The sequence below is a fragment of the Boleophthalmus pectinirostris genome, unplaced genomic scaffold (assembly GCF_026225935.1).
Source record: "Boleophthalmus pectinirostris isolate CB_2022bp ecotype Guang Dong unplaced genomic scaffold, ASM2622593v1 HiC_scaffold_23, whole genome shotgun sequence".
NCBI classification, from domain to species: domain Eukaryota; kingdom Metazoa; phylum Chordata; class Actinopteri; order Gobiiformes; family Gobiidae; genus Boleophthalmus; species Boleophthalmus pectinirostris.
The window spans coordinates 13,450,988-13,473,527 of record NW_026571207.1 but is presented as its reverse complement, the minus strand read 5'-3'; the positions used below and the strand labels follow the sequence as shown (position 1 = coordinate 13,473,527).

General features: G+C 37.0%; 3 protein-coding genes across 3 annotated transcripts; 1 reads left to right on the top strand and 2 right to left on the bottom strand.

The window, feature by feature from the left end:
* Nucleotides 1-284: 284 nt before the first annotated feature.
* fgf2 (fibroblast growth factor 2) lies at nucleotides 285-4,737 on the bottom strand. Its single transcript, XM_020917647.2, has 3 exons — nucleotides 4,560-4,737; nucleotides 1,621-1,724; nucleotides 285-470 (listed from the first exon to the last, which is right to left on the bottom strand). The coding sequence occupies exons 1-3, from the start codon at nucleotides 4,735-4,737 to the stop codon at nucleotides 285-287; spliced, it is 468 nt and encodes a 155-aa protein (XP_020773306.1).
* A 2,645-nt stretch (nucleotides 4,738-7,382) lies between these two features.
* Nucleotides 7,383-9,821, bottom strand: bbs12 (Bardet-Biedl syndrome 12). Its single transcript, XM_020917605.2, has 2 exons — nucleotides 9,686-9,821; nucleotides 7,383-9,203 (listed from the first exon to the last, which is right to left on the bottom strand). The coding sequence occupies exon 2, from the start codon at nucleotides 9,189-9,191 to the stop codon at nucleotides 7,383-7,385; it is 1,809 nt and encodes a 602-aa protein (XP_020773264.2). The 5' UTR covers nucleotides 9,192-9,203; nucleotides 9,686-9,821.
* Nucleotides 9,822-9,889: 68 nt separating this feature from the next.
* On the top strand, nucleotides 9,890-11,718 carry cetn4 (centrin 4). The gene is made up of 5 exons (XM_020917599.2): nucleotides 9,890-10,007; nucleotides 10,246-10,404; nucleotides 10,497-10,625; nucleotides 10,706-10,843; nucleotides 11,474-11,718. Exons 1-5 carry the CDS (start codon nucleotides 10,005-10,007, stop codon nucleotides 11,561-11,563), a joined length of 519 nt encoding a protein of 172 aa, XP_020773258.1. The 5' UTR covers nucleotides 9,890-10,004; the 3' UTR covers nucleotides 11,564-11,718.
* Nucleotides 11,719-22,540: the final 10,822 nt, after the last annotated feature.

Here is a 22,540-nt window from a genome sequence, read left to right as displayed (position 1 = left end):
TCAGATGATGGTATATTTTGGTCTTGTTGATTTACCTCAATAGGAGTAATGGAGAGACATCTGCATGCTTCACATCATAAATCACAAAATGCTGACTGCAGTTTCAGTGTTGTAGCCTGCAGGGTAACCCCACCAGTAATGTCCTGGTTTGACTGGGAAGCAGCCAGACATGTTCCACAAACAGCACAAGGAGAAGTATCACAGTTGCTGTTGGCGTTGCTGACGGAACATTGGTGTCCATCGCCATAACATGATTGGTTGTTCTTTCCTAATCACATCACAGATTAGCTCTTGGCTGACATGGGCAGAAAGAGGATGGCCTTCTGACCAGGGCTGGTCTTGTTTCCAGATTTGTGGTGTCCAGACCTCTTGAGGGCCACATACATGTGTGGGTACTTCTTTGAGCTGTATGTGTTGTAGTTGTTACTCTCCAGGCGCTCTAAGAAGTAGCACTCGTCTGTGGCACGTCTCTGTGGACCAGAAGAATCATTCACTCAAAGTGCAATAAACATTGTTTTCTCAGGACAACTCAATAATGCTGCTGTGACTTATACTGATCTATAGGATTTGAAAGGGACTTTGGTCTTCAATGTATTTAATGTAAATGTATTTAATAAATGACTGTAGATAAAACATGAATTTCTAATAGTCATGTTCTGTGACACAGTAACATAATGGACCAAATAGTGCGCTGCTAAGGACTGTCCAAACAGAAAAACAAACTGCTGCACATCTGGCCAGAGTTCATCTCACTGGGTGTAACTCCCATACACCCCACACTAGACATTTGTTTGTGTTTTTGGTAGAAGTATGGGGCAATGGCCTTGCAACTAACATCACTGAAACTTATTTTTGCAATGCATATGCCCTTAATATACTGATAAGTGACACTTAACACTGTAGCTCCGTGCTGTGTAGTGCCACATCTTAAAACCTGTAATGACTTCCTCCACAGAAGCAGTAGCAGAGTGGAGTGATCCTGGGTGGCTGCTCACAGCTGCAGCCTCTCATTTAGAGGAAATGCTTCTGGCTCATTATATGGACTGTGGACAAGCCATGACAACCTCTAAACCACATCAGCGCCTTCTTTACACTGGTGCTCAGCTGCAACAGGCTGCTGGACTAGGATGAGATGTAGAGATAAGACACAATTAACTGTGTCAAAGTTAACTGTGTCTTATCAGTTTGTAAGTCTGTGTCAATGTCGTGGTGTTGCAGGACTTGTATTTGGACTAGGAGCATTTAAAAATGTCGGAATGTCGAAACCCCAGGTGTAACATTTAGCCAAAAAATAGACTAGAATAAAAGCTTCTTCATTTTTGATTTATTGCACTGAGAAACATAGAAAAGCAAACGCCCTCACTGTAAGTGGCCTTTCATCTATACAAACTTGATTCTTATTTGACCTAGAGGAAGGCCTCCTTCTGCTTGTTTCCATGAAAATATCGTTCCTCTGGTTTTAATAATCCACTGTATGGCATAAAACATAGTCTCTCGTATAGATTTAACTTTCTATTTCCATGGAATCATTCAGGTGATATGTCACTTCCAGAAAGTTACGTGGTATAGCTTGAAGTTGGATTTAAGGCAAAGCTGAAACGATGCACTAATGTGACTCACCACTCCAAACAAACGTCCATCTCTGTTCATGGCCAGATAACGGTTTGCATACAGCCCCTTGATGACCACCTCCCCCACTGAGGTCGCCTGTAGCTGAAGCTTTACTGTAAAAGAATAAAAAGGCTTATTTATCATGTACTCCACTACACTGAGTCATCTTATAATAAATGCAATTTTCAAGTGAACTACTTAAACAGGAATGAAGGAGTTCAACAGGAAATTGAATACTGGTGACAGCTTGTGCAAACTAGTTTAACAGCCTCTTAAATGTTAAATGACAAATAACTGTGAAGAGATCTTGACAATGTTCACAGGTTAGTGTGAAACAAAACCATTATGGAGTCCACATTGAATGTAATATCCACTTGGAATAGATGTTGGTATGCCTCACTCAGTTGCCAAGATCAACAGCCATCCCAAAGAATGTGAGTTTTTCAAAAGCATAGATCATGGTTTCTTGAACCCAAGTTGCTATCGTCTTTTTCTTCATCTATCTGGGCCAGAAAGGTCAACAAAAACATAGGCCTATTGTAATGAATAATTATCAATCTACACAGATACGGAAAGCATAGGAAACTAAACATAGCAGAAAAACACCCAAGACGGTTCATATATTAACTTCAAATCATTCAACCTTAATATTTAACACAAAAATATATTGCAGCTAGTGTAATGGGTGAGCATCTTAGGAAAAAGTTGGGCGCATGCTTCTGTGGACTTCCATGGAATCAGAGTAAGAATGTGGGCAAGCCTGGAGTGTCAAAAGATTTGTTGACATTGGAAGAGAAGCTCATGGTAGTTTGGGACTATACTGTGTTTGCTAGCAGGATGAGTGTGTGCGATTTGCATATTGATGTAACTAATCATTTCAGATAAAACATGTCTTTCCAAAGAGAAAGTTTTAAAATGTATTTATTTAAAGTTTAATACCAGTATTTTCTTCATGTAGACTGTACTGACATTAGGTCAATGTAGTTATCACTGCTTTTTTTTCTTTTTTTTTTTCACTACAGTATAGTTAAATGCCACTGTTGTGTGTCATATGTCACAGTATCTGTTCTGTGGTGGAAATTACACGCTGTAAACCTACCAGGCTGTGCTACCATTCAAGTTGCTACCATTCAAGTTGTGATTTTCATTTGTTTCGCATGAATCATTTGGCCTTAGTTTACAAGATGCTTATTAAAAGTAGATAGATACCCTCACTTACAGAAAAACTGCACTGGGTCTACCCTAGAGTTAAACTAAAAAAAAGGAAGCAATGGCCTCAGTAAACTGAATGAGATGAGCCCACATGACGCTACATTGTGTTATGATCGTGTGCATCTGTGTGCACTTAGCCCGGGCCTGGATCACTCATGGTTCACATCAAAGAGGGCTGCTCCATTCAAACATGTGCGATTGGTGTATTCCGTGTTCCAGTCTCACAGATAATGTCAATAGTGGGCAAACTTTTCTTAAGCTTTTCTTGTTATGACGCAGTGTGGTCCAGATATGTGGTTGGTTTATTTTGTATGGATTTCACAACTATTGCTAACTGCCTTTTTAAACTCATTGTACCAATGGACAATACTGTGGTTAGTATTTGTCAAATCTTGCTTTTGGTATGGTATAAATGGTGCTTAAAGCATAATCACCGTTTAAACTGTGGTTTATCATTTCATTCACTTGATCATTCTGTACAATGACTATTATTGTGATTACTATGGCTCTGCTTCCTTAGCATTAGAAACACATGTGGTGCAATGTTGGCAGCTTTTTCCCACTTTTAACAAAGGATCCATTGAAGAAGCTCAGGCTAGGTCACACAGACTCCATGTTAACTATTATTACGAAAAAGTTTAATGATTAATACTATTTAAGTTAGGTGACTCATAGGGACTTTTTCAACCAAACAGAGAATTCAACAAGGTGAAGGTCTTAAGCTAGCTGTAACACAGGCGTTTAGAGTGTAAAAATAGCTGCTTACTACGGGCACTTGGATTAGTGGCTAATTTGAGGACACCTGCTTGGATGTCAGAGTATCCTGAGTAGTGCACAGCCGTTTGTAGTGTTTGTTTCCTTTAATAGAATTTCAGACCAGCCTAATAAATACTTGTGGTTCAGAGTATAGATACAACATAACATGCATATTTCCCAGTTCATGGCATACGGCATGTGATGTGCTCTATATTTACTGTATTTTAATAATCATTAACAAGCTATTTTGATTTAGTGCCATTTGATAAGTTCAAGAAAATTGTTAAGAGTGTGGTGACTGAGACATGTGCGTATGTTTTTCTTGAGAGATGCAGTTGTTTTTACAATGTGTAGCTTTTGTTGGCTGCCACCTTGACCAGGTTTCTCATGTAAAGAGATTCTGAATCTCAACAGGACTTCCTGGTTTAATTAAGGTTAAAGAAAAAGTACTAGGTCTGTCACCATCTGTCAGTAAGTGAATAGAGTATATTGGCTACTTGCTTATTTAACTGGTATATATCCAAATCCAGGTGTTAGGTTGCTTATAATGTTTCTATAACCTGGAAATCTATTTGAATAAGGTCAAGAGCTTTAAATGGAGAGATGCCAAGTGTAGCAGTTCAAATCTATGACATGGTGATGGCATCATCTTGTGAATATTCATTGAAGCAAGTTCATATCACCATTAGTGACAAAGTCTGACTTACAGCTAAATTAATTACATCCTAAATTAAAGCAATAGTAATTCATCCCAACCACTCATTGAAATTCTTTACTATTCCATTTCCTGTGGCATTTGTCTTAAAGTGTTGCTACTTTTTCCTGAAACCTAGACACATGCTCCCAAACAGTTGTGTAAGTGTCTGGAAAATCCACATCTTTTCCCTCTACTACTTCCTTCTACTTTTACTTTCCTATTGCTTACTGAAGAGGCCACAGAAAGCAGCATTGTGTGGCCTGTGCTTGCGAATGGCACTTACTATGAGGGTCGCTCTTCTCTCTTATCCCGTCCACGGTTCCGTCGGACCTTATCCTCAAAAAGTATCCTCCATTCTTGCAGTACAATCTTTTGGGCTCCTTGAAAGCCCCTGGAGTGAGACCACCGGCACCGCCATCTTCAGTGGAGGGGGGCAGGGTTGTGATTTCACCAGTAGCCATCTCCTCCGGTTACCTCTTCTTGCTGCTTCTTCTGCTATTTGCTTTTTGGGACCACCAGCCCTCCCCCCTACTTTTCCTCCCACTCCCCTCCTCCACTAACTCCTTCACCTCCTGGGGTCAGTTTGTTTGTAGCCCCTTCCAAACAAGTGCCCTTTGACGTCCAGCAAGTTGACCCTAAAAATAGCAAAGCAGAGTAGCAGCATAGGTAGAGGTGGTTCAAGGCATTGCATGAGTTCCCTTATACTCTGGCTTGCAATAATGGAGTGGTTAAATCAAGGCAGCTGGCTTAGATCTGAAGGGAGGCTTTCCCCATTCGGGCCTCTAGTTCGCATGCGCCCTAGCAGTGGAGTGGTAACACACACGCCCACTTATGCTTAAAGATTTAACTGAGCGACCAACAGGGTGAATAGCTTGAGGATTTTGCAGTACTCACCGCAGTGCCAAAAGCAACAGACATCATGGGAATGGAAGCACTGTCATTCATGAAGCCTGCAAAAGAAAAGACTTAATTCATTCATGTGCGTTTGGGGGGAAAAATTTGAATGGGAAATGGCATGAGATTTACATGAAAAAAGAAATTCTGGATGTGGCAGAATGTTTTTGTACTTGCTTTTGAAATAGACTAGCCTTCTGTTCTGAAGTGGGGTTGTGGCTGTTGGAGGGGACCACATCTGAAAGGTTGGCTGGAGCTGGTGACCCTTTTCCCCCAGTGCTGAAGCACGTGACATCCAAGAAGGCAGTGGCAGTTTTACTCACAACATGGGCAGGTGTAGAACTCAGAACAAAATGGTTAACACAACAGAAAGTTAATTTAATTTAGTGCTAATTAGGGTGACTTTTGGGCTATTATTACTTTCTATCTGTTCAGTCTGAGTAGAGGGTAACAGCAGAAACAGTACCCAGTAAGAGAACTCACAGGGACTGGGAGGGCATGCAGACTTAACCTAGACTGCCAGAAGGATTGAATACTTGTCCCAACTTTAAATACATGAGTTGTGAAAACCGCAATAAATCTTTGTAGTTCCAACTATAATGTACATTTACTATGACTTTTGCATTCATTATACTTGCAAAATATATTGTTACTGTACACTTACGATGCCCTGAACAAACAATGGTGATTACATAGAATGTATATGTAAAATATATCATCACTATAACATGAAAGTCATCACAAAATATTTGTTCTGGCAACCTAAATGCATTTTATTTGAAATTAGAAAGAAATTGTGCTACTGGCTAAAATTAGAACAAAAATTTCAGGATTTTAAGCTTCAGTTATTTATTTGGTGGGACTAATAGGCCGTCAAATATGTAGATTTGTTGTGGAAGTATGTGGGTGGTGTGAATATGGCATATTACAACTGTCAGAATGGGCACTTTTCTGTTCCACAGCTACTAGCTGCACTCAGTCTAAACTGCAGTGCACTCCACTCCTCCTCCGTGAGTCAAGGTAGTTCTGACGGCATCAAATGTTTTTTAACACGTCTGGGCCTATATTTAGAAAAGGGAAAGCTTTTGATACTGACCCATCACTTCCTCCACCAAGTGGAGGTGTAATGACACCAACAATTATGTCACCTAAAGCTATGTCACTTGTGTCACCTAAATTAGAGGATACCAAGAAACAATGAAAAAACAAAAAAAACAAAAAAAAAAAACTACAGAATCCATTACATCTGAGTCAGTGGAACATTTCATTATGAAAAGGGCAGGCCAACAGGAATTTAATAAAGCCAGCAATGTGTGACGGTTGTAAACTTCAAATATACAAGCATCTTCACTCCTCCATAAATGCTTCAATTTACTAATAATGAATACTTATATATTACTTATATATTTTCTTAGCTCAACAGAAACTGAGAGCATTATGGGAAACAGAATATTGGGGAAACTATCAGAAGCAGACAACGGGCAGCCTGGTGAAAGCCTCTCTTATGAGCTTGACAAAAACTAAAGAAAAAAAAAACTGTGAAATTAAAATTTAAATAGAAGGTTTATAATCACTAGGGTTCAGGGGATATCATTTGGGGGGAAATGAGATATAGTTAAATATACTTATTACAGCATTGAGCTTTTTACAGTTAGTTACTGATAAAAACAAGTAAAATATCAAAAGTTGAAATTTGATATGTTAGTTACTGATAAAAACAAGTAAAATATCAAAAGTTGAAATTTGATATTTATAAGTAATAATTTTTATTTCTGATATTTGAAGTTACATGTAATATGCACTCAGTGCTATTTAGATTCTCAATTTTAAAAGCTTGTATTCTGTTCAGTATAAAGAAAACAGAAATCAGAAGCTTGAATCAATTAAAAGTTTCATAAATTGCTTTGTATTGCTGTCTAGTTCCTAAGGTTTACACGCACTAGTTTGTCTCCACCATGTGGTGAAAAATGAAATTCATTTCAATGTGCAATATTGTTCCTTGCTACCTATGCACAGAAGTCTGCCCCTTGTATAGTGAATCACCTGAAGTTGGTTTTACATATCAAATCTTTTCTAGTTCAAGTTAAACAGGGAAACTATTAAAGCAAAAAAAATAAATAAATAAAAGTGTCTTCACAAGAACAAAGCACTGGTGACTAAAAAGCTTAGTACCTAAATCAAGGTTTCATGAGGTGACTTTAAAGCATTTCTGTTACAAAATCATAAGATCCCTTTGTTCCAATTGTTTTTGGTCCAAGCCTGTTATAACCTCTGCATCAGTTTGTAAAACCAAGAAAACCAAATCCAGTGCTTTCCTCCACACTTCCTGCTTCACTGTTAGATTATCACAGATAGCGCTCTTGTTGCAATCACTGTCCACCTCATCATCTTTTAAGCACATTTGGGCCATCTTTGCACTGTTAACACTTCCATCCAAGCCATGTAACTGCTCCACCACAACAGTCCTGGCTTCCACTTTTGAATACTTCCCAGTGTTGACCATCACAGTGGTTACAAAGTCAATGAAACCATCTGCCATGAGCTGCAACACTACACCAGTATAAGGGCCAGCAGCTGTCCTTGGTGGGACAGTTTTGTGACTGCTGGCATAGAGTTGTGCTTGCTTTTGCAGTTCAGAGATGCAATACATTTCAGTCACCCCAGCGCCTGGAAGAAGAGATTTGTCTTTTAATGCCCAGTGTAAACGGTAAGCACATGCCAAGAACGCGTCCTCCTCAGATTGCAACTTCCCCTGTACCCAACTTGAAAGCACAACAGTTACCAAGCCGCTTTTCTCAATGGTAGAAATGTTCAGATATGTTCCATAATTTGATTTGTTGGCAAAATTGCTTAAATCTTTCCATAAATTGACAGTGATTCCAGTTCCAATACATCTTGAATTCAACTGTGTGGCATAAGACACCAATATGGCACCTGTTGACAAAGCAAATGTTTTCAAAACAGAAAGTCTCATCTTTTCTACAACAAGAATGTTATGCTTCCAAAAGTGGTCTTTTAGTTTTTCATCAGCAACTCCGCTAATAAGAAGAACATTCACTTCCAAGTTTAGCAGAAGTCTTACAATGCATTCCAACCATTCTTCCTGATGACCGTCTGAACTTGAATACTCAGAGACACGTTGTAGTCTCTTTGCCTTGTTGTAACCAAGATGGCGGAAAGTGGATGTCAAATGACCGTCTATAAGTGCAACTTTTAAATCTTGTTTTTTAAAGTTGCGTGCAATAATAGCTTGTTCTGGACATACAGGTACAATGCAACCTGGCAAAACACAGTTGTGAGTCTCAGCAAAGCAAGGCAGTAAGCAAATTGAAATTTTGTCCACATCAAATGTTAGATCTTCTTTGTATTGAATTTGGCTAGCTTTCACTACTAAATCCATTGCCTCGGAGTAGCCATGACTTAACGTCCTTCCAATGTCAGATATTTTTGTCTTTTCTATTTTAGGTTTGGGAGTTATGGAAATATTTTCAAATTCTGGTTCCTGAAAATGCCGACTTAGCTTTAGTTTCCTTTGCGTCTTGTTAGATGACAGTTGTTGGTTTGCAGAATCCTTCACAGTAGATTTATTAGGCTGAGATTTTAGTTTTGTGTAAAGTTCTTTATTTGGGATGACACACTGCATGAAAGTACTTAGGCACAGGGTCATTCCTTCTGACATGGCTGATATTATATGTGCAATTGGAATTTCTCTGTGTAGGCACTCCAAAGCGGCACGACTCCATGCCCCAGCCATGAATAGCAAGCATCCAGAACCAGTTTTATAAATTTTGTGATGGGCTTCTACAGTCTCGTAAACCAGCTGACTGACAGCGCCGGTCAGTTCTAGATTTTCTAGAACCCGATAACATGAGGATACTAGAGCAGATTCACTGGTCGCGTCATCTTGAATGATCTTAAAGGTTTTGGTAGGACCCAAAAATTGTGTAGTAATGTCAGACAGTGCTGACAGTGTCTGCAAGCCTACATGTTGACGCTGATTTAGGACAGTACTTGCAGCCATAGCTTCAAAGAACTGAAATGAAATGAAAAATGTTAAATTAGTTTTGTCTGATAACACTAACACTGCAATTATAAAATTAACCCACATGGGATGGTGATGCAAAAATAACATATGAAAGGATGGCAATTCAGATGCAAGCAGTGACACTTAATACTGCTTGACATCTTACAATAAAAAAAAATAGTATTATATTTTCAAATAGAGATCATGTAACGAAGAAGAAGAAAAAAAACGATGCATTGGCGCCAATTACAGGTACGGCTCTAAACATCCGCAAAAGGTCGTAGTGAACAGAAAATAGACATGTTCGGATATCATTAACTTGTGGTTTAGGCAGTGGAAAGAGGCCACAGACAGACAGCAAAGATAAATCTAAATCGTAGTTCGATTGATAAAACTAATGTCTCCTTTCTTGTTGTACAGGTTGTAAATGGCCCCAAGACTGAATATAAACGTTCTCGCTCCCTATACATTGATTAAATGTTTTAAATTACCTTTATAAAGGATGTGTGTTTATAAAGGATACTCGGCAGACAGCACTGGATGTGCTAGAACACAATACTGCGTAGTGCGCATGCGTTATGTTCCGGTTGCCAGGAGACAAGAATTATTCTCTTCTTATTGGCGGATAAACTAAAGACCCGCCCCTCAAACATCATCATTGGTTTAAGGGGGGGATTCCAGTTTGTTGATTGGATAATTTGGCTGTCACTCAAATAAGAGAGTTTCCGTTGGAGCAGACTTTGTTGACATCTGAGAAGCGAGCACATTTCTCTCTGTGTATATATCACTCAGAATATATCGTTTATTGAAATGGTAAGTGTGAATTTGTACGTTTGTTTTTATAAGTAATGCTTTGTGTGTGCTATTTGAAAAACTATAAATGGATGAGAGTTAAAGGAAGTTGCTGAATTTCTGGAAAAATCTACACTGAGGCTAGCTTACAGCTAGCAAGCCATTTGGCCAAACAAAGTTGATTAGTTGTGACTTAACGCTTGCTTTTTTATTTTTTTTTTTCACCTAAATCATCTTAATTGTTTCCAACATTCTTCAGGCTTCGAGCTACCGGAAATCAGCGAGCGCCGCTGGACAATCCAAGAAAAGGGCTGCTTCTAAAATCGATGTAACTGCAGAAATAAAGCAGGAAATAAAAGACGCCTTTGATCTGTTTGATACTGATGGGACTGGCGTCATTGATGTTAAAGAACTTAAAGTGTGCATTTTGCTTATTACTTAGCTACAATTAGCTACTACTCACGATTGGCATTCTAATAGGTTGTTTTTATTCTATGCTGCTTTCTACAGGTGGCTATGCGAGCCCTTGGTTTTGAGCCAAAAAAAGAAGAAATCAAGAAGATGATTGCAGATATTGATAAAGAAGGCTCTGGAACAATTAACTTTGATGACTTTCTCAACATGATGACCGCTAAAATGGTGTGTAAGGTGCAAAAGTGAGATATAAAAGCAATCAAATAAGTCCAATCACAAGACTTTATTTACAACTGTTTCATCAGAGTGAAAAGGACTCCAAGGAAGAGATCCTAAAGGCTTTCCGGCTGTTTGACGATGACTGCACGGGCAAAATCTCATTCAAAAATCTTAAGCGCGTTGCAAAAGAGCTGGGAGAAAATCTCAGAGATGATGAGTTACAGGTATGTGTCATGGCACTTACTAAACAGGCTACAGAAGCATTTACAATTTGTAACACCACTGTTACACCAATGAAGATTGACACTTTGCAGTGACATCACGCAGGGGGTGTTTTACATGCATCTCTATGGCAGAATGTTTAGGACTTTCCATGGTTGCACAATGCACATTTAAGCAAATACAGTCAAAAAAAAAAACAAAAGAAAAAAATATGAAATGGATTTAAACATATATCAGGAGTCTGTGACTAACACAAGTGTCCATGACATCAGGTGCTATTTAAGCTTCAATATGCATACATAAAATCACCATAAATGCAAACATTAATAAAAAAAATAAAAAAAAAACATTCCTGGTAATGACCATTAATAAAAAGAGATCTGTTTTAATTGTAAATACTATGCACTAGTCCAAACATTTAAAATCTTAAAACATTGTGTCATGGTTTATTCATGTAATGTAGAGAGCATTTTTATCAGCCTACATTATATATCAGTACTATATTAAGCTATACTTACTTACCGTACTTAGCAATACTTACTTACTTACGTAATGTAAAAAGATAAGAGTTATTGAATAATTGAAAAGGCTAACATAAGTTTGTATCTGCTAAACCAGTGTTTTGTGTCTAGGACATGATTGATGAGGCTGACCGAGATGGAGACGGAGAAGTCAGCGAGGAAGAATTTCTGAGAATAATGAAAAAGACCAATTTATATTGAATCTATCCTATCTACTATATGAAATAGTGTTCTCTGGTCTTTATACACTTGCTTTTGATATACTCAATATTTTTTCACCTGAAGTTGTAAATATTTTTAAGTGTGAACCGTACAGATTTTTATGATGCAAGAAAAATAAAATTTCATGGTATAAATTTGTTGGTATCTTGGAATGAAGCATCTGCAGTGATACAAGCATAACCAAAAGACCAAGACCAAAAGTTAGCAGGAACACTGCTACTTTCTAATTGACCAACTATTCATTATCATTCATTATATAGCACTTACTGAAATCAGTCAAGGTTATTCAAGGCATGCACACAATGTCTCAAGTAAACAGAGGCACAGATCAGATGCTGCAGACCAGACAGTGAAAGTTTGTGACTAAGTTCACCTCGCACTTCGAAATGACAAGTGAGACGTGAAGATGAGTAACTTTCTAAAACTCTCACTCACGGTATAGGGATCAACTTAATGCAACTACATTTGTATAAACAGTATTATCTTGTAGGAAATATGCACCTGATGATTAATATGTGCGCACGGAAGTCGGCTTTTAGAGCCCAAACATCAACCGGATACTGCTGACGTATTTTTCCAAGTCGTCAGTTATTTTGGAGAATATTTCTGACAAAAACAATTTAAAACAAAAATCACACAAATTGTAGAAAAAGAATTGGCAGAATTTCCTGTTTTAACCTAAACATTCTTTTGGATAAATTCAGACATTTCAAGAACTCAAAACAAGGAATCAAAAGAGATGAGAGAGATCAAAAGGCCAGGTTTAGATCATCATTTTGTCCATTATGACTCAAATATAGTTCAGTAATTTAAGGTCAAAGTGCAATAAATGAAAAGTGAGGTTTTTGGTAAGAAAAAAAGTTAATATGTCTCCATAACCAAAACAATAATTAAATGAGGAGACCTGATCATTATATTGCACAAATTCTTTGTTGTTAAAATTGCACCACTTTGACTTTGAGAAGTAGGCTGCAGTATTCATAACAAAATGTTAAGACGTTGTCAAACTGAATTTTCCAATGCGTATTAGATGTTGTTTTTGTGCAAGAGTGTATTTAGCTCTCCAGCCCCTCATCTGAGCGTTTTTCCCCCGCGGCTGTGGTTAAATCTTCACATAAAGCGAATAGCAGTGGGAGTTAAGTTTTCCCATAAAATGATTCCAAAACAACTATGTGATCAAAGGCTACTGGTAAAAGACATATAAATTATTAACCCCTTAATGTCAAAGAGTTTTCACTATGATGCAGACAACTCATTTTTGAAGCCACATTAGATGAAGATAAATCTATATTAAAAAAGAGTTTCTGGCAGAAGTCAAGTGCCTGCATTACGGGTAAGTAGCTTATCATCTGCCATTTATGTTGTATATATATTAAATAAGAGTTTCTGGCAGAAGTCAAGTGCATGCATTACAGGTAAGTAGATTATCATCTGCTATTTATGTTGTATATTTCTATTAACCTATTCACATTGATCATATATTGAATATACACAACACATTAATTTGGATTCATTGCTTTATCTGAGTAATTATTATTTATTGCTTTAAATTAGACAAAGACATCAGCATTCACAGATCAATCTCAAAGCATGTGTTGAATTTGTATTGTATTTTATGTTTATGCATTTTATCTATTTTATTAATGCAAATAATTGTTATCTGTAAAACACTTTGTAAAATGATCTCTGTGAAAGGCGCTCTATAAATTCATGTGACTTACTTACATGGTTTGTGAAAAGGTAAGTAATAAGCGGATGTTGAGCTGCCTTTTTCTTACAGTTAGAAGAGCAATGTAACTGAATAAGCAGATTTTCAAAACCCTATGAGAATTTGTAGACTATTGCTATTCTGCAAAATGTTGATATCAGTCATGGGAGTTTAAAATTTGTGTTTTTATTTTTCTGTTCATTATATCTAAGGCAGATCATTACATCAATGTAATCCTTGTTTGTGTGTTCAATGCTATTTGAAGACATACATAAATTAATGCTGTATTTTATTTTGCAAGATATTTAAGATGAAATCATTGTTGAGACCACCATACCAAAAATGATTGCTTATTGACTTACTATGCAGACACTGCAAAGAATTGGTATTGAAGATTAAACAATAAATAAATAAATATACTAATGCTTTAACTACTATTAATCAGTGGCAATCTTCAGTTTTAATTTATTTTGATACATTAATATAATTCACCATTTGAATGTCATTTTAACAATGTTTTGAGGATCGTTGGGATTCCAACTGTTGCATTACGGTGGACCAGGTCAGGTGATTTCCCCCACCCACAGTGCCTCTGCTCTCTTCCTCCACTCTTACCGTAATAGAACCAGACTTTCTTTTCTTGATTAGAGAGATCCTCGCTTCTGTCCTCACAGGTGGAAAAGTAGCGGTACACGTGCTAACAAACGTGCTAGAGGCCAGACAGTGCAAACAGCAGGGGGAGGAAGACCCACAAGACTTCCGCCCACTAGAGTAGTATTCAATAACAACAAGCTGTTTTTAGAATAGTAACACTACGGCTTTCACAGGAATTTCTAATCACCCACACAAACCACAAATGTTGTGTACTTTTACAAAATGGTCAGGTGACTCTCTATGGGGTTCAAGCCATGGTCATTTACCCAGAGTGTGGTTTTACAGTCTATGTAGACTAGACCTTAAGTACTGGGGTACAATGAAATGGAAAGTCACAAACAAATGGCAAAGCCATGCATCAACAAAATACCTGTGAACATGAAACTTCAGCTGACTTAGAAGCCCCTCCACGATGAGGTAAACCACAAAAGCTTGCACAAGCAGCTGGCTCTTCACATTATTCAAGCATACAATACTAATATACTGTGATGTAACGATGGGGAGTAACAGTTTGACAACTACCTAGGTCCCCCTGGTCTTTCAAGAGCCACCACACTTGGCTTTAGTTAGATTTATCATTTACATGATTCACCAGCATTCATATAAAGCTACAGTATCTGTCATTGGGTTACGAACATATTTATGCCACTGACAGTGTGTTTTACATCAAGGTAAATCTGTAAAACACTTCCTTATGTCAGGAAACAAACTGAACAGCAATTATTTTTTTTTGTTTGTTTGTTATTTTTTAAGCAGTTGTTCTTTTTTCACTTGTTTCATGATCTTGAAACATAAGCAATGAATGAATGGGCAAAGAGACAAATAGGGGGCAGTGCATAAATACTGTACCATGGTTGCATTGTGAATATTTCCAGTACATTTTGAGAACAAAACTAACCAATGCATGTTTAAGTAATGAACGCCACAAAAGCATACTGTAGTAACAATATACATTTCTGTGATATTTTCAAATATTTTCTACAATGTTCCCTATATTTCCATGAAACTGATGTCACTTAACCACATTATGACAATATACTGACTAACAGTTTTTGGGGAGAGGAGGTAACTTGGGGACTAGTATTTGTGTGTGAGATCCTGATTAAAGGCCCGATAAGACGTGTCACAGACTCTCAGACCAGTCCAACCCCCACCCACCCTTTCCTTTACACACACAGAGGGGTTTTCTCTTGCCCCGGCTAGTGCACATGAGGACAGTGTGTAAGGGGATGTATGTCAACACAGCTGGCACCAAGAACAGAGATTACCAACATAAAATCTGGTCAAATTTTCTTTAAAATTCCAAACCAAAATATGGGTGTCACACACTACTGTTTTCTTATGCATGTCTTTCTTTGGATGCAGAGATTAAAATGCATATTAAACATATAGCCATATTTTAGGACCTGATCCAAAATGGGTTTAGATAACAATCCATGCATTCATACTTTATGACAGTGTAATCCCTCATTTGTCCAGGTACAGCATGTGTGACACACATATTGCTTCATTTTGACAACATTTTTTGTCAAATAATAACTAGACAACTTCACTAATTATTTAGAATAAGACCAAAATGACCATTGTGTGTTACAAAGACATCACTTACTGTAGGAGAAATTTCTAAACACATTTGCAGTTCTTCACTGAGAATCAGAAGTTTTGAAAGGGTTCTGTAAGATATAGTGATAATTTTGATCTTATTCTGAAGCTAAACAATTCGGGATGTTTTCTAATCACATATGACACAGCAGTTTCAATCAACCAGGGACACAATGTAACAACACATGTAGGAAAAGGACAACAACAAATTAATTACTGAAATAATTATCACTATATATATATATATATATATATATATATATATATATATATATATATATATATATATATATATATATACATACACATATTTGAATAATCACTATCTAGCTCTGTAAAAATGAAAAATATGTTTTTTGCTCCATCAAGTGGTTTCACTACAGTTTTATCTGAGTCAAAATGAGTTCAAATGTCATATTCACAGCTTTTTTGCATTCTATACAACTAATCAATTAATCAATCTAATTGCTTGGAAAAATGATCGTTAGTTTTTTTTTATTTTTTATTTTTTAATTATTATTTATTCAGTATTTTACCAGTTAAGTCAGTTGAGAACACCTTCTCATTTACAATGACAACCTGGCCAAGAGGCAATATAAAACAAAAGCACAAACAGAAAACATTCACACATCAAATATAACACTATAATAAAACAGTGAATAGAGATATAAGACAGTGAAACATTTGCAGATTAAAGATATAAAAGTGTTAAAAACATGTGCAATTATCCTGTAAAATACTCTGGATGGAGTTTTTAAAAGTTGACAGAGGTAAAAACAAACTAAGTTTTAAGGTCTGTTGAAGGTGGTTCCAGTCACTTGCTGCAGAAAACTGAAATGAGGAATGGTCCAAAGCTGTGCGGGCTTTAGGAATGACCAGGGTTATGTATCTGTTGGAGCACAGTGTGCGTCTGGAGCTGTGGATATGCAGGAGTAAGCTGAGGTAGGATGAGTTTTACCAGTTAACCATTTATAAATGAACAATAACCAGTGGTTTGTCTGTGGGTGTGGAGTGAGGGTCACTTCACCAGAGAGTAAAGTGTGAGGTGATGGGTGGTGAATGGTGCACCTGTGACAAAGCGGATGGTTGCATGATGAATCACATCAAGCTTATAGAGCAGTGTTTTTGATGCAGATCTGTAAACTAGGTCTCCATTTTCAATGAGGGAGGACTGTAGTTTTGACCAAAAGCTCTTTTGCGGGGTGTACAAAGCTGTTTTCATGTTGATATAGGAAACTTGATATAGGAAACTTATTCTTAGTTAGTTAGTTAGTTAGACTTTCAAAATTAAATGAAGAATCAAGCCACATGCCTAGGTACTTGTAATGATCAACAATTTGGATCTCTGAGCCATCCAAGGTCATCATTTTATGTGAGCTCTTGGTCTGTGGGAGGTTTAAAGATCATACATTTCGTCTTTTTGTGGTCAGAGTTAAATGGAGGTCAGAAAAGGCATGCTGGAGTGATGTATTCTTATTCTAAGACAACCCTAAGTTACAACCCTAATTATGCTCATTATCAGTGGTGGAAAAAGTACTGAAAATTTGAACTCAAAGTAAAAGTACTGTTACACAGCAATTAATGCACTAAAGTACAATTTTGGCAATGCCATTTATTCTTGTAATTAAGTAAAAAGTACACATGAAAAATACAGAGTAGTTTAGTTTGGTTACTTTTTAATCTATCAAAAAGTGTAAATAAAACTGGCTTTAGTCTTTTAAATTTGCAACCTCTGTATTATCTGCATTCTGGTCAATCAGAGCATGAGATGCAGTGCTGCTATGTGTGTTTGTAGGTTTAGGAGCAGGGACAGCCGTGCATAGGGACAATTGAGATTTGTGCTGTAGTCAGTTACTTCTATGATTCAGTGATCTTTGGTGCACAGAAACAAAAAGATAATGTGTCAGGAGTCACCTCCAGTTTCTTTAAAAAAACACATTACATCAGTAACATCTATAGCTTTTTATCATCTAAAAACATTGCAGGTATACTGTCTAAAGCAGACTTGGAAAGACTTATCCATGCATTTGTCTCCAGTAGGTTAGACTACTGCAACAGTCTGCTGAGTGTAAGACACTTTCAGAACATCCAAAATGCTGCAACTGGGGTCTTCACTAGAACAAGGAAGTACAAGCACATAAGTCCTGTGCTCAGGTTTCTGCACTGGCTTCCTGTGGCAGACTTTAATGAACCTTTGTTTGTGTACAGGTCTCTCAATGGCCTAGCACCACAGTACATCTGTGACATGTTAGTGCCATATGAACCATCTCGCATTCTGAGAACCTCAGGGACTGGCTTCCTGCTGGTGCCCAGAGTCAGGACTAAACGTGGGGAGTCAGTGTTTCAGATTCATGCAGCTAAAACCTCCTGAACAATTGAGACAGGTCTCTACTTTGACAAGGTTTAAATCCAGGCTCAAAACGGTTCTGTTTAACTGTGGGCAGGACTAAACTCTTCTCTTTCCATGTTCATTTTATGATGATTATTTATGTTTATGATGTGATTTCTGTGAAGCACTTTGAATTACTTTGTGTGTGAATTGTGCTATACAAATAAACATCCCTTGCCTAAAATGTAAACAGTTATAATTACATTGCTAGAAATATACTCAGTTACAATCGTAAGTATGAGTTTAAAAATCTACTCAAAAAAGTACATTCACCTCAATAATTTATTCAATTGCAGTAACATAAGTATTTTCTCATTATAATCCTCATTGTCATATGTGCCAATACACACTACCAGTCAAAACTTTGTGCATATCTTCTCATTCAGTGTTTCCACATTTTATGTACAGACTACATCACAGATGATGTAAGGATGGAATAATGTATCAAAGGAAAAAAAGTGAAATAACAACACTTTATTACACTTTAGATTCAAATTCCTCACCGTAGTCACTCTTTGCTTTTTAAACAGCACGGCAAACCCTTAGCCTTCTCTTAATGAGCTTCATGATAATGTTATCCATACATGTTCATTCATGTTTTAATGCCTTTGGTGAGAATGTACAATGTAAACAGTAATAAAAATAAAGAAACAACATAAATGAAAGACAAAGACAAACATCAAATGAGTATTATATACAAGACTGAAAATGTGACACTATCTTGTCTTATCAAATCTGATCAAGAGACCCAATAATCTTGATCATCAGTGACTGTGTTTTCCATTTTACACTTGACATGTATGATACCATCTTCACTCGAACTTCAGAAATTACAGGTCTGAAATTTTGAAATGTGCTCTTGGGTTCATCCCTAACCTGGCTTTCTTGTTGTCACTCTAGAGATTGTGTGGGCAGCCCAGAGATACACAACCACACCTGCGAACACGAGCTGTGACACAGTAGCGAAGCGGTACGACTGATTCAAAGTGAAAATGGGAAGTGGCGTCTCCCTATAGCTTCCTGTGTCGGGTGCACTACATCTGTCATCACTGATACACAGAGAATTGAATGTAGAATCCCCACGCTGACGACACTTTCGTAGTGGTGGCTGCCAGTGGAAAAGAAATTCACATTACTCACGCAGGTTTCTATGGCTTTCCAAGGGTGAGCGGTGGTTTTCCTTCATCCTGATGGATATGTATAAAAGGTAGGCCACACAACCAACAGAATGTCCAAGTATTTCTACAGTGATATGCTATTGTTTACTCCTACTGTCAATATGAAGCTACTACTTTTGTCTCTTTTTACCGTCGTCTGCTGTGTTTGGGTCAACGCCACAGTGGAAGACCAAATTGGAAGACATCGATTAGATGAACTCTTGGTCTACCTGAGAGCCGTGAAAAAAAACATGCAGGTAGGTTCTTTCTTGCGCTTGAAAACACTTAACTTTCTCAACACATTCTGAAACTAGAGGATCAATTTGCCCATGTATCTTGCAGAACGGAGATAATTTGGTCAGCACTCCTCCACAGGATGTCCAGGTAAACATTACAGACTTCATTATACAATTCTAGGCCTACATAATATTTGTGGTTTCTTGTTGCGTCGAAATTCACCACCCACCAAACAACTAAATGTCAGCTAATGTAGGTGTAAAAAGGTAGGGCGAAATCACAGAAAACTGAATGTGTACTTATTTTAGCTCAATTACTACTAGTATGTCTGTTGCTCTTTGTTAATTTTGCAAGCACTTTTCTATCCATGGGTTTAAGAATGATGAAAAAGTAGGACCATAGCCATAACGATTAACAGTTGAACAAAATATATCTTTTTTTTTTATCTAGAAAGGATTAAAAATGTTGCATATAACAGGAAGCTGAAACCCATGAGAAGAGGAGGGTGTCTTTTAGAGTCACTAAACTATATAGTACATTATCAACAACCCACAAGAAACATTTCTACTATATAGTGTAAATTCAATCTGCATTTTCAGTCTCGTTTCTAACCAGGCTCATGAGTCAGATGAAGAGTGCGCTTCCGTTCTGTAAAATCTGATGAGTAATCAAAGATCAAGCACCATCATGATACTGCGGCCTAGTTTGCTGAATCCATGTCAAATTAATTATACACTGAAGGTCCTATATTACGCAAAATTGACTCTTGTGAGCTTTAAGTCATATTAGAATGTTGTTACGTCCCCCAAAACATACCTTGAGTTGTGTTTTGTTTCATTCACACACATTTGAATAATCCTTTATCATTAATCTGTCTACCTCAAAATGCTCTGTTCCACCTTGTCATGTCATGTGGTGGTAGTTTTCAAGTGAACAGCTACATTTTACCTTTTGTTCAGTAAAGATTGGCAATTCCAGAGCTAAAATTATTCAAATAATTCTCGTGAAGGTGAATGGAGCGCTTCCTGTATTGCCACATGACATCACAAGGTGGAACTGATTTTTTTCAATTTGAGAGAAGAACTAAAGAGTCTAAATATGCAGGATTTATGTGTGAATGAAATAAAGCAAAACTCTAGTTATGTTTTTGATGAGGAGACAACATTATAACATAGATCAGAAAATTGTGTAATATGGTACCTTTAATTAAATGAAAAAACAAAATTTAAACTAAGGTTAGTTTTCGGTGTTAGTTAGGTTTCAGTGAACCATACTGTTGTTAATAAAATGCTTCAAAGCCATGGTTTTGGATTTATCAGTGAGGCGGACCTGGCATGACAAAAAATGCTAGAAATTTTGCAAAAAGCAGCATGTTTAATGGTTGAAAGACTGATATTACAAAAAAGGTCGCATGACACAATGACTAGTGCAGTCATACGATTGGGTTTCTCCTTATGATTTTGAGGTCAAAAGCAAAAGCAAAAGGAAAAGTAAAGTAGGGTTAGTAGAAATCCAGCTAAATAGAGCATTGTTGTTTTGATTTTATTTATTACGATTTTTGGAGTAAAAAGTATTGCCTCTATCCAAATTTCTACAGTAGTAATTATTTTAGAGAATTGTAATTTAAGAAGCAAAAATATGAAGCTGAACAGGTGGCTGAATATTTATGTAATAATTAGAGAAAGTACAAGACATTAAAGTATATCTGAGAAAAAAAAGTGCATTAGTGATCTTGACTCCAACTCGATTTCAAATTATTTTCAAGTTTTATATTTGTATTTCCATAAACAGCATGGCTGAAAAAAAACAACAAAACATATTGGAGCGTCCCTATCTAAATAGATGACTCATTCATATTCAAACTCTGCGTATTTAAAGCTGTCTCCAATTTACTCTGTTTTTATCATAATCTCTCAAACGTACAAAAAAAGTATAAGATCTAATATAATTAAGTAATGACTGTTTTTATTTCTTTGCCAGGACCACTGTTGTCTTACAGCTCTGGAGTGCTTCGGAACCACCCTGCATTTGCAGTTTAATGCCGCACATGTCAAGCATGTGAGAAAACTCATCAGGGGCCTCAGGAGTCGAACCACTGTAAGTCTGCCATTGTGCAAAACCAAAACAACAGACAAAACAGTCACTTCTTTCTGGACATTTCTAATCCCAAAACATAAATGTGTGTTTTAGGAGAAAACAATGAGCTTTTGCCATTCAAACACCACACTGGTAAGAGATGGCTTGTAGTCACATTTCTCTATATAATAGAGATATAATCTATTTGAGCAGTAAATTAACTTATATGTATGTTTTCAGCCCAACTGCCAGGACTCGTGCAACATGCATCCAAAGAAAAGCGCCAACGAATTTTTACAAAAACTAGAGTCTCTAATTCAAAGGGTAAGTTATTTTCGAGCACAATGTTAAAGGTCTGACATTACATTATTTTCTGATCTATATTATGATGTTGTTTCCTCATCACAAACAGACCTGGAGTTGTGTTTTGTTTCACTCATGCATGTTTAACACACAAAGCCTGCATATTTAAGATGAGTTTTTCTCTCAAACAGAAAACACTCTGTTCCACCTTGTGATGTCATGTGGTACAACATGAAATACACTGTGTTTTTAAATGCCATACACCTTGTTTTCAGCCCTGGAATTGCCACTAAACAAATGGTAACAGGTAGGTATTAACATGGAACCTACCACTACATGACATCACAAGGAGGAACAGAGCATTTTGAGTTTTGGAGATGTAATAAACCAGAATTACTCATGTGTGAATGAAACAAAATACAACTTCAGGTTTGTTTTTTTGAGGAGGTAGCAACATTATAACATGGCTAAAAGCTCACAAGAGTCAATTAAAGCTGCACTATGTGACATCTTCTGGTAAGAAAGTCTGCCACATACTTGAATTTCCATCTTGTATCATATATCATCATTTATTACTTCTCAAGTGTTTTATTGCTCAAAAATAAGCACTTGACAGAGACAGATTCTTGCTGTGAATGGGTCACCTCTCCACAAATCAAACCTATAACTTCACATGGTGGTGGCACCTGCTTGTCTCCATGGAGATAAAATGAGTTTAATGCAATACTTTGGAACATTCAAAGCAAAGCAAATGCAACCCCATGGATATACTGGATATATGCAGGTGGCAGACCCTCTCCCAGGAAAGTTACATAGATCAGCTTTTATGA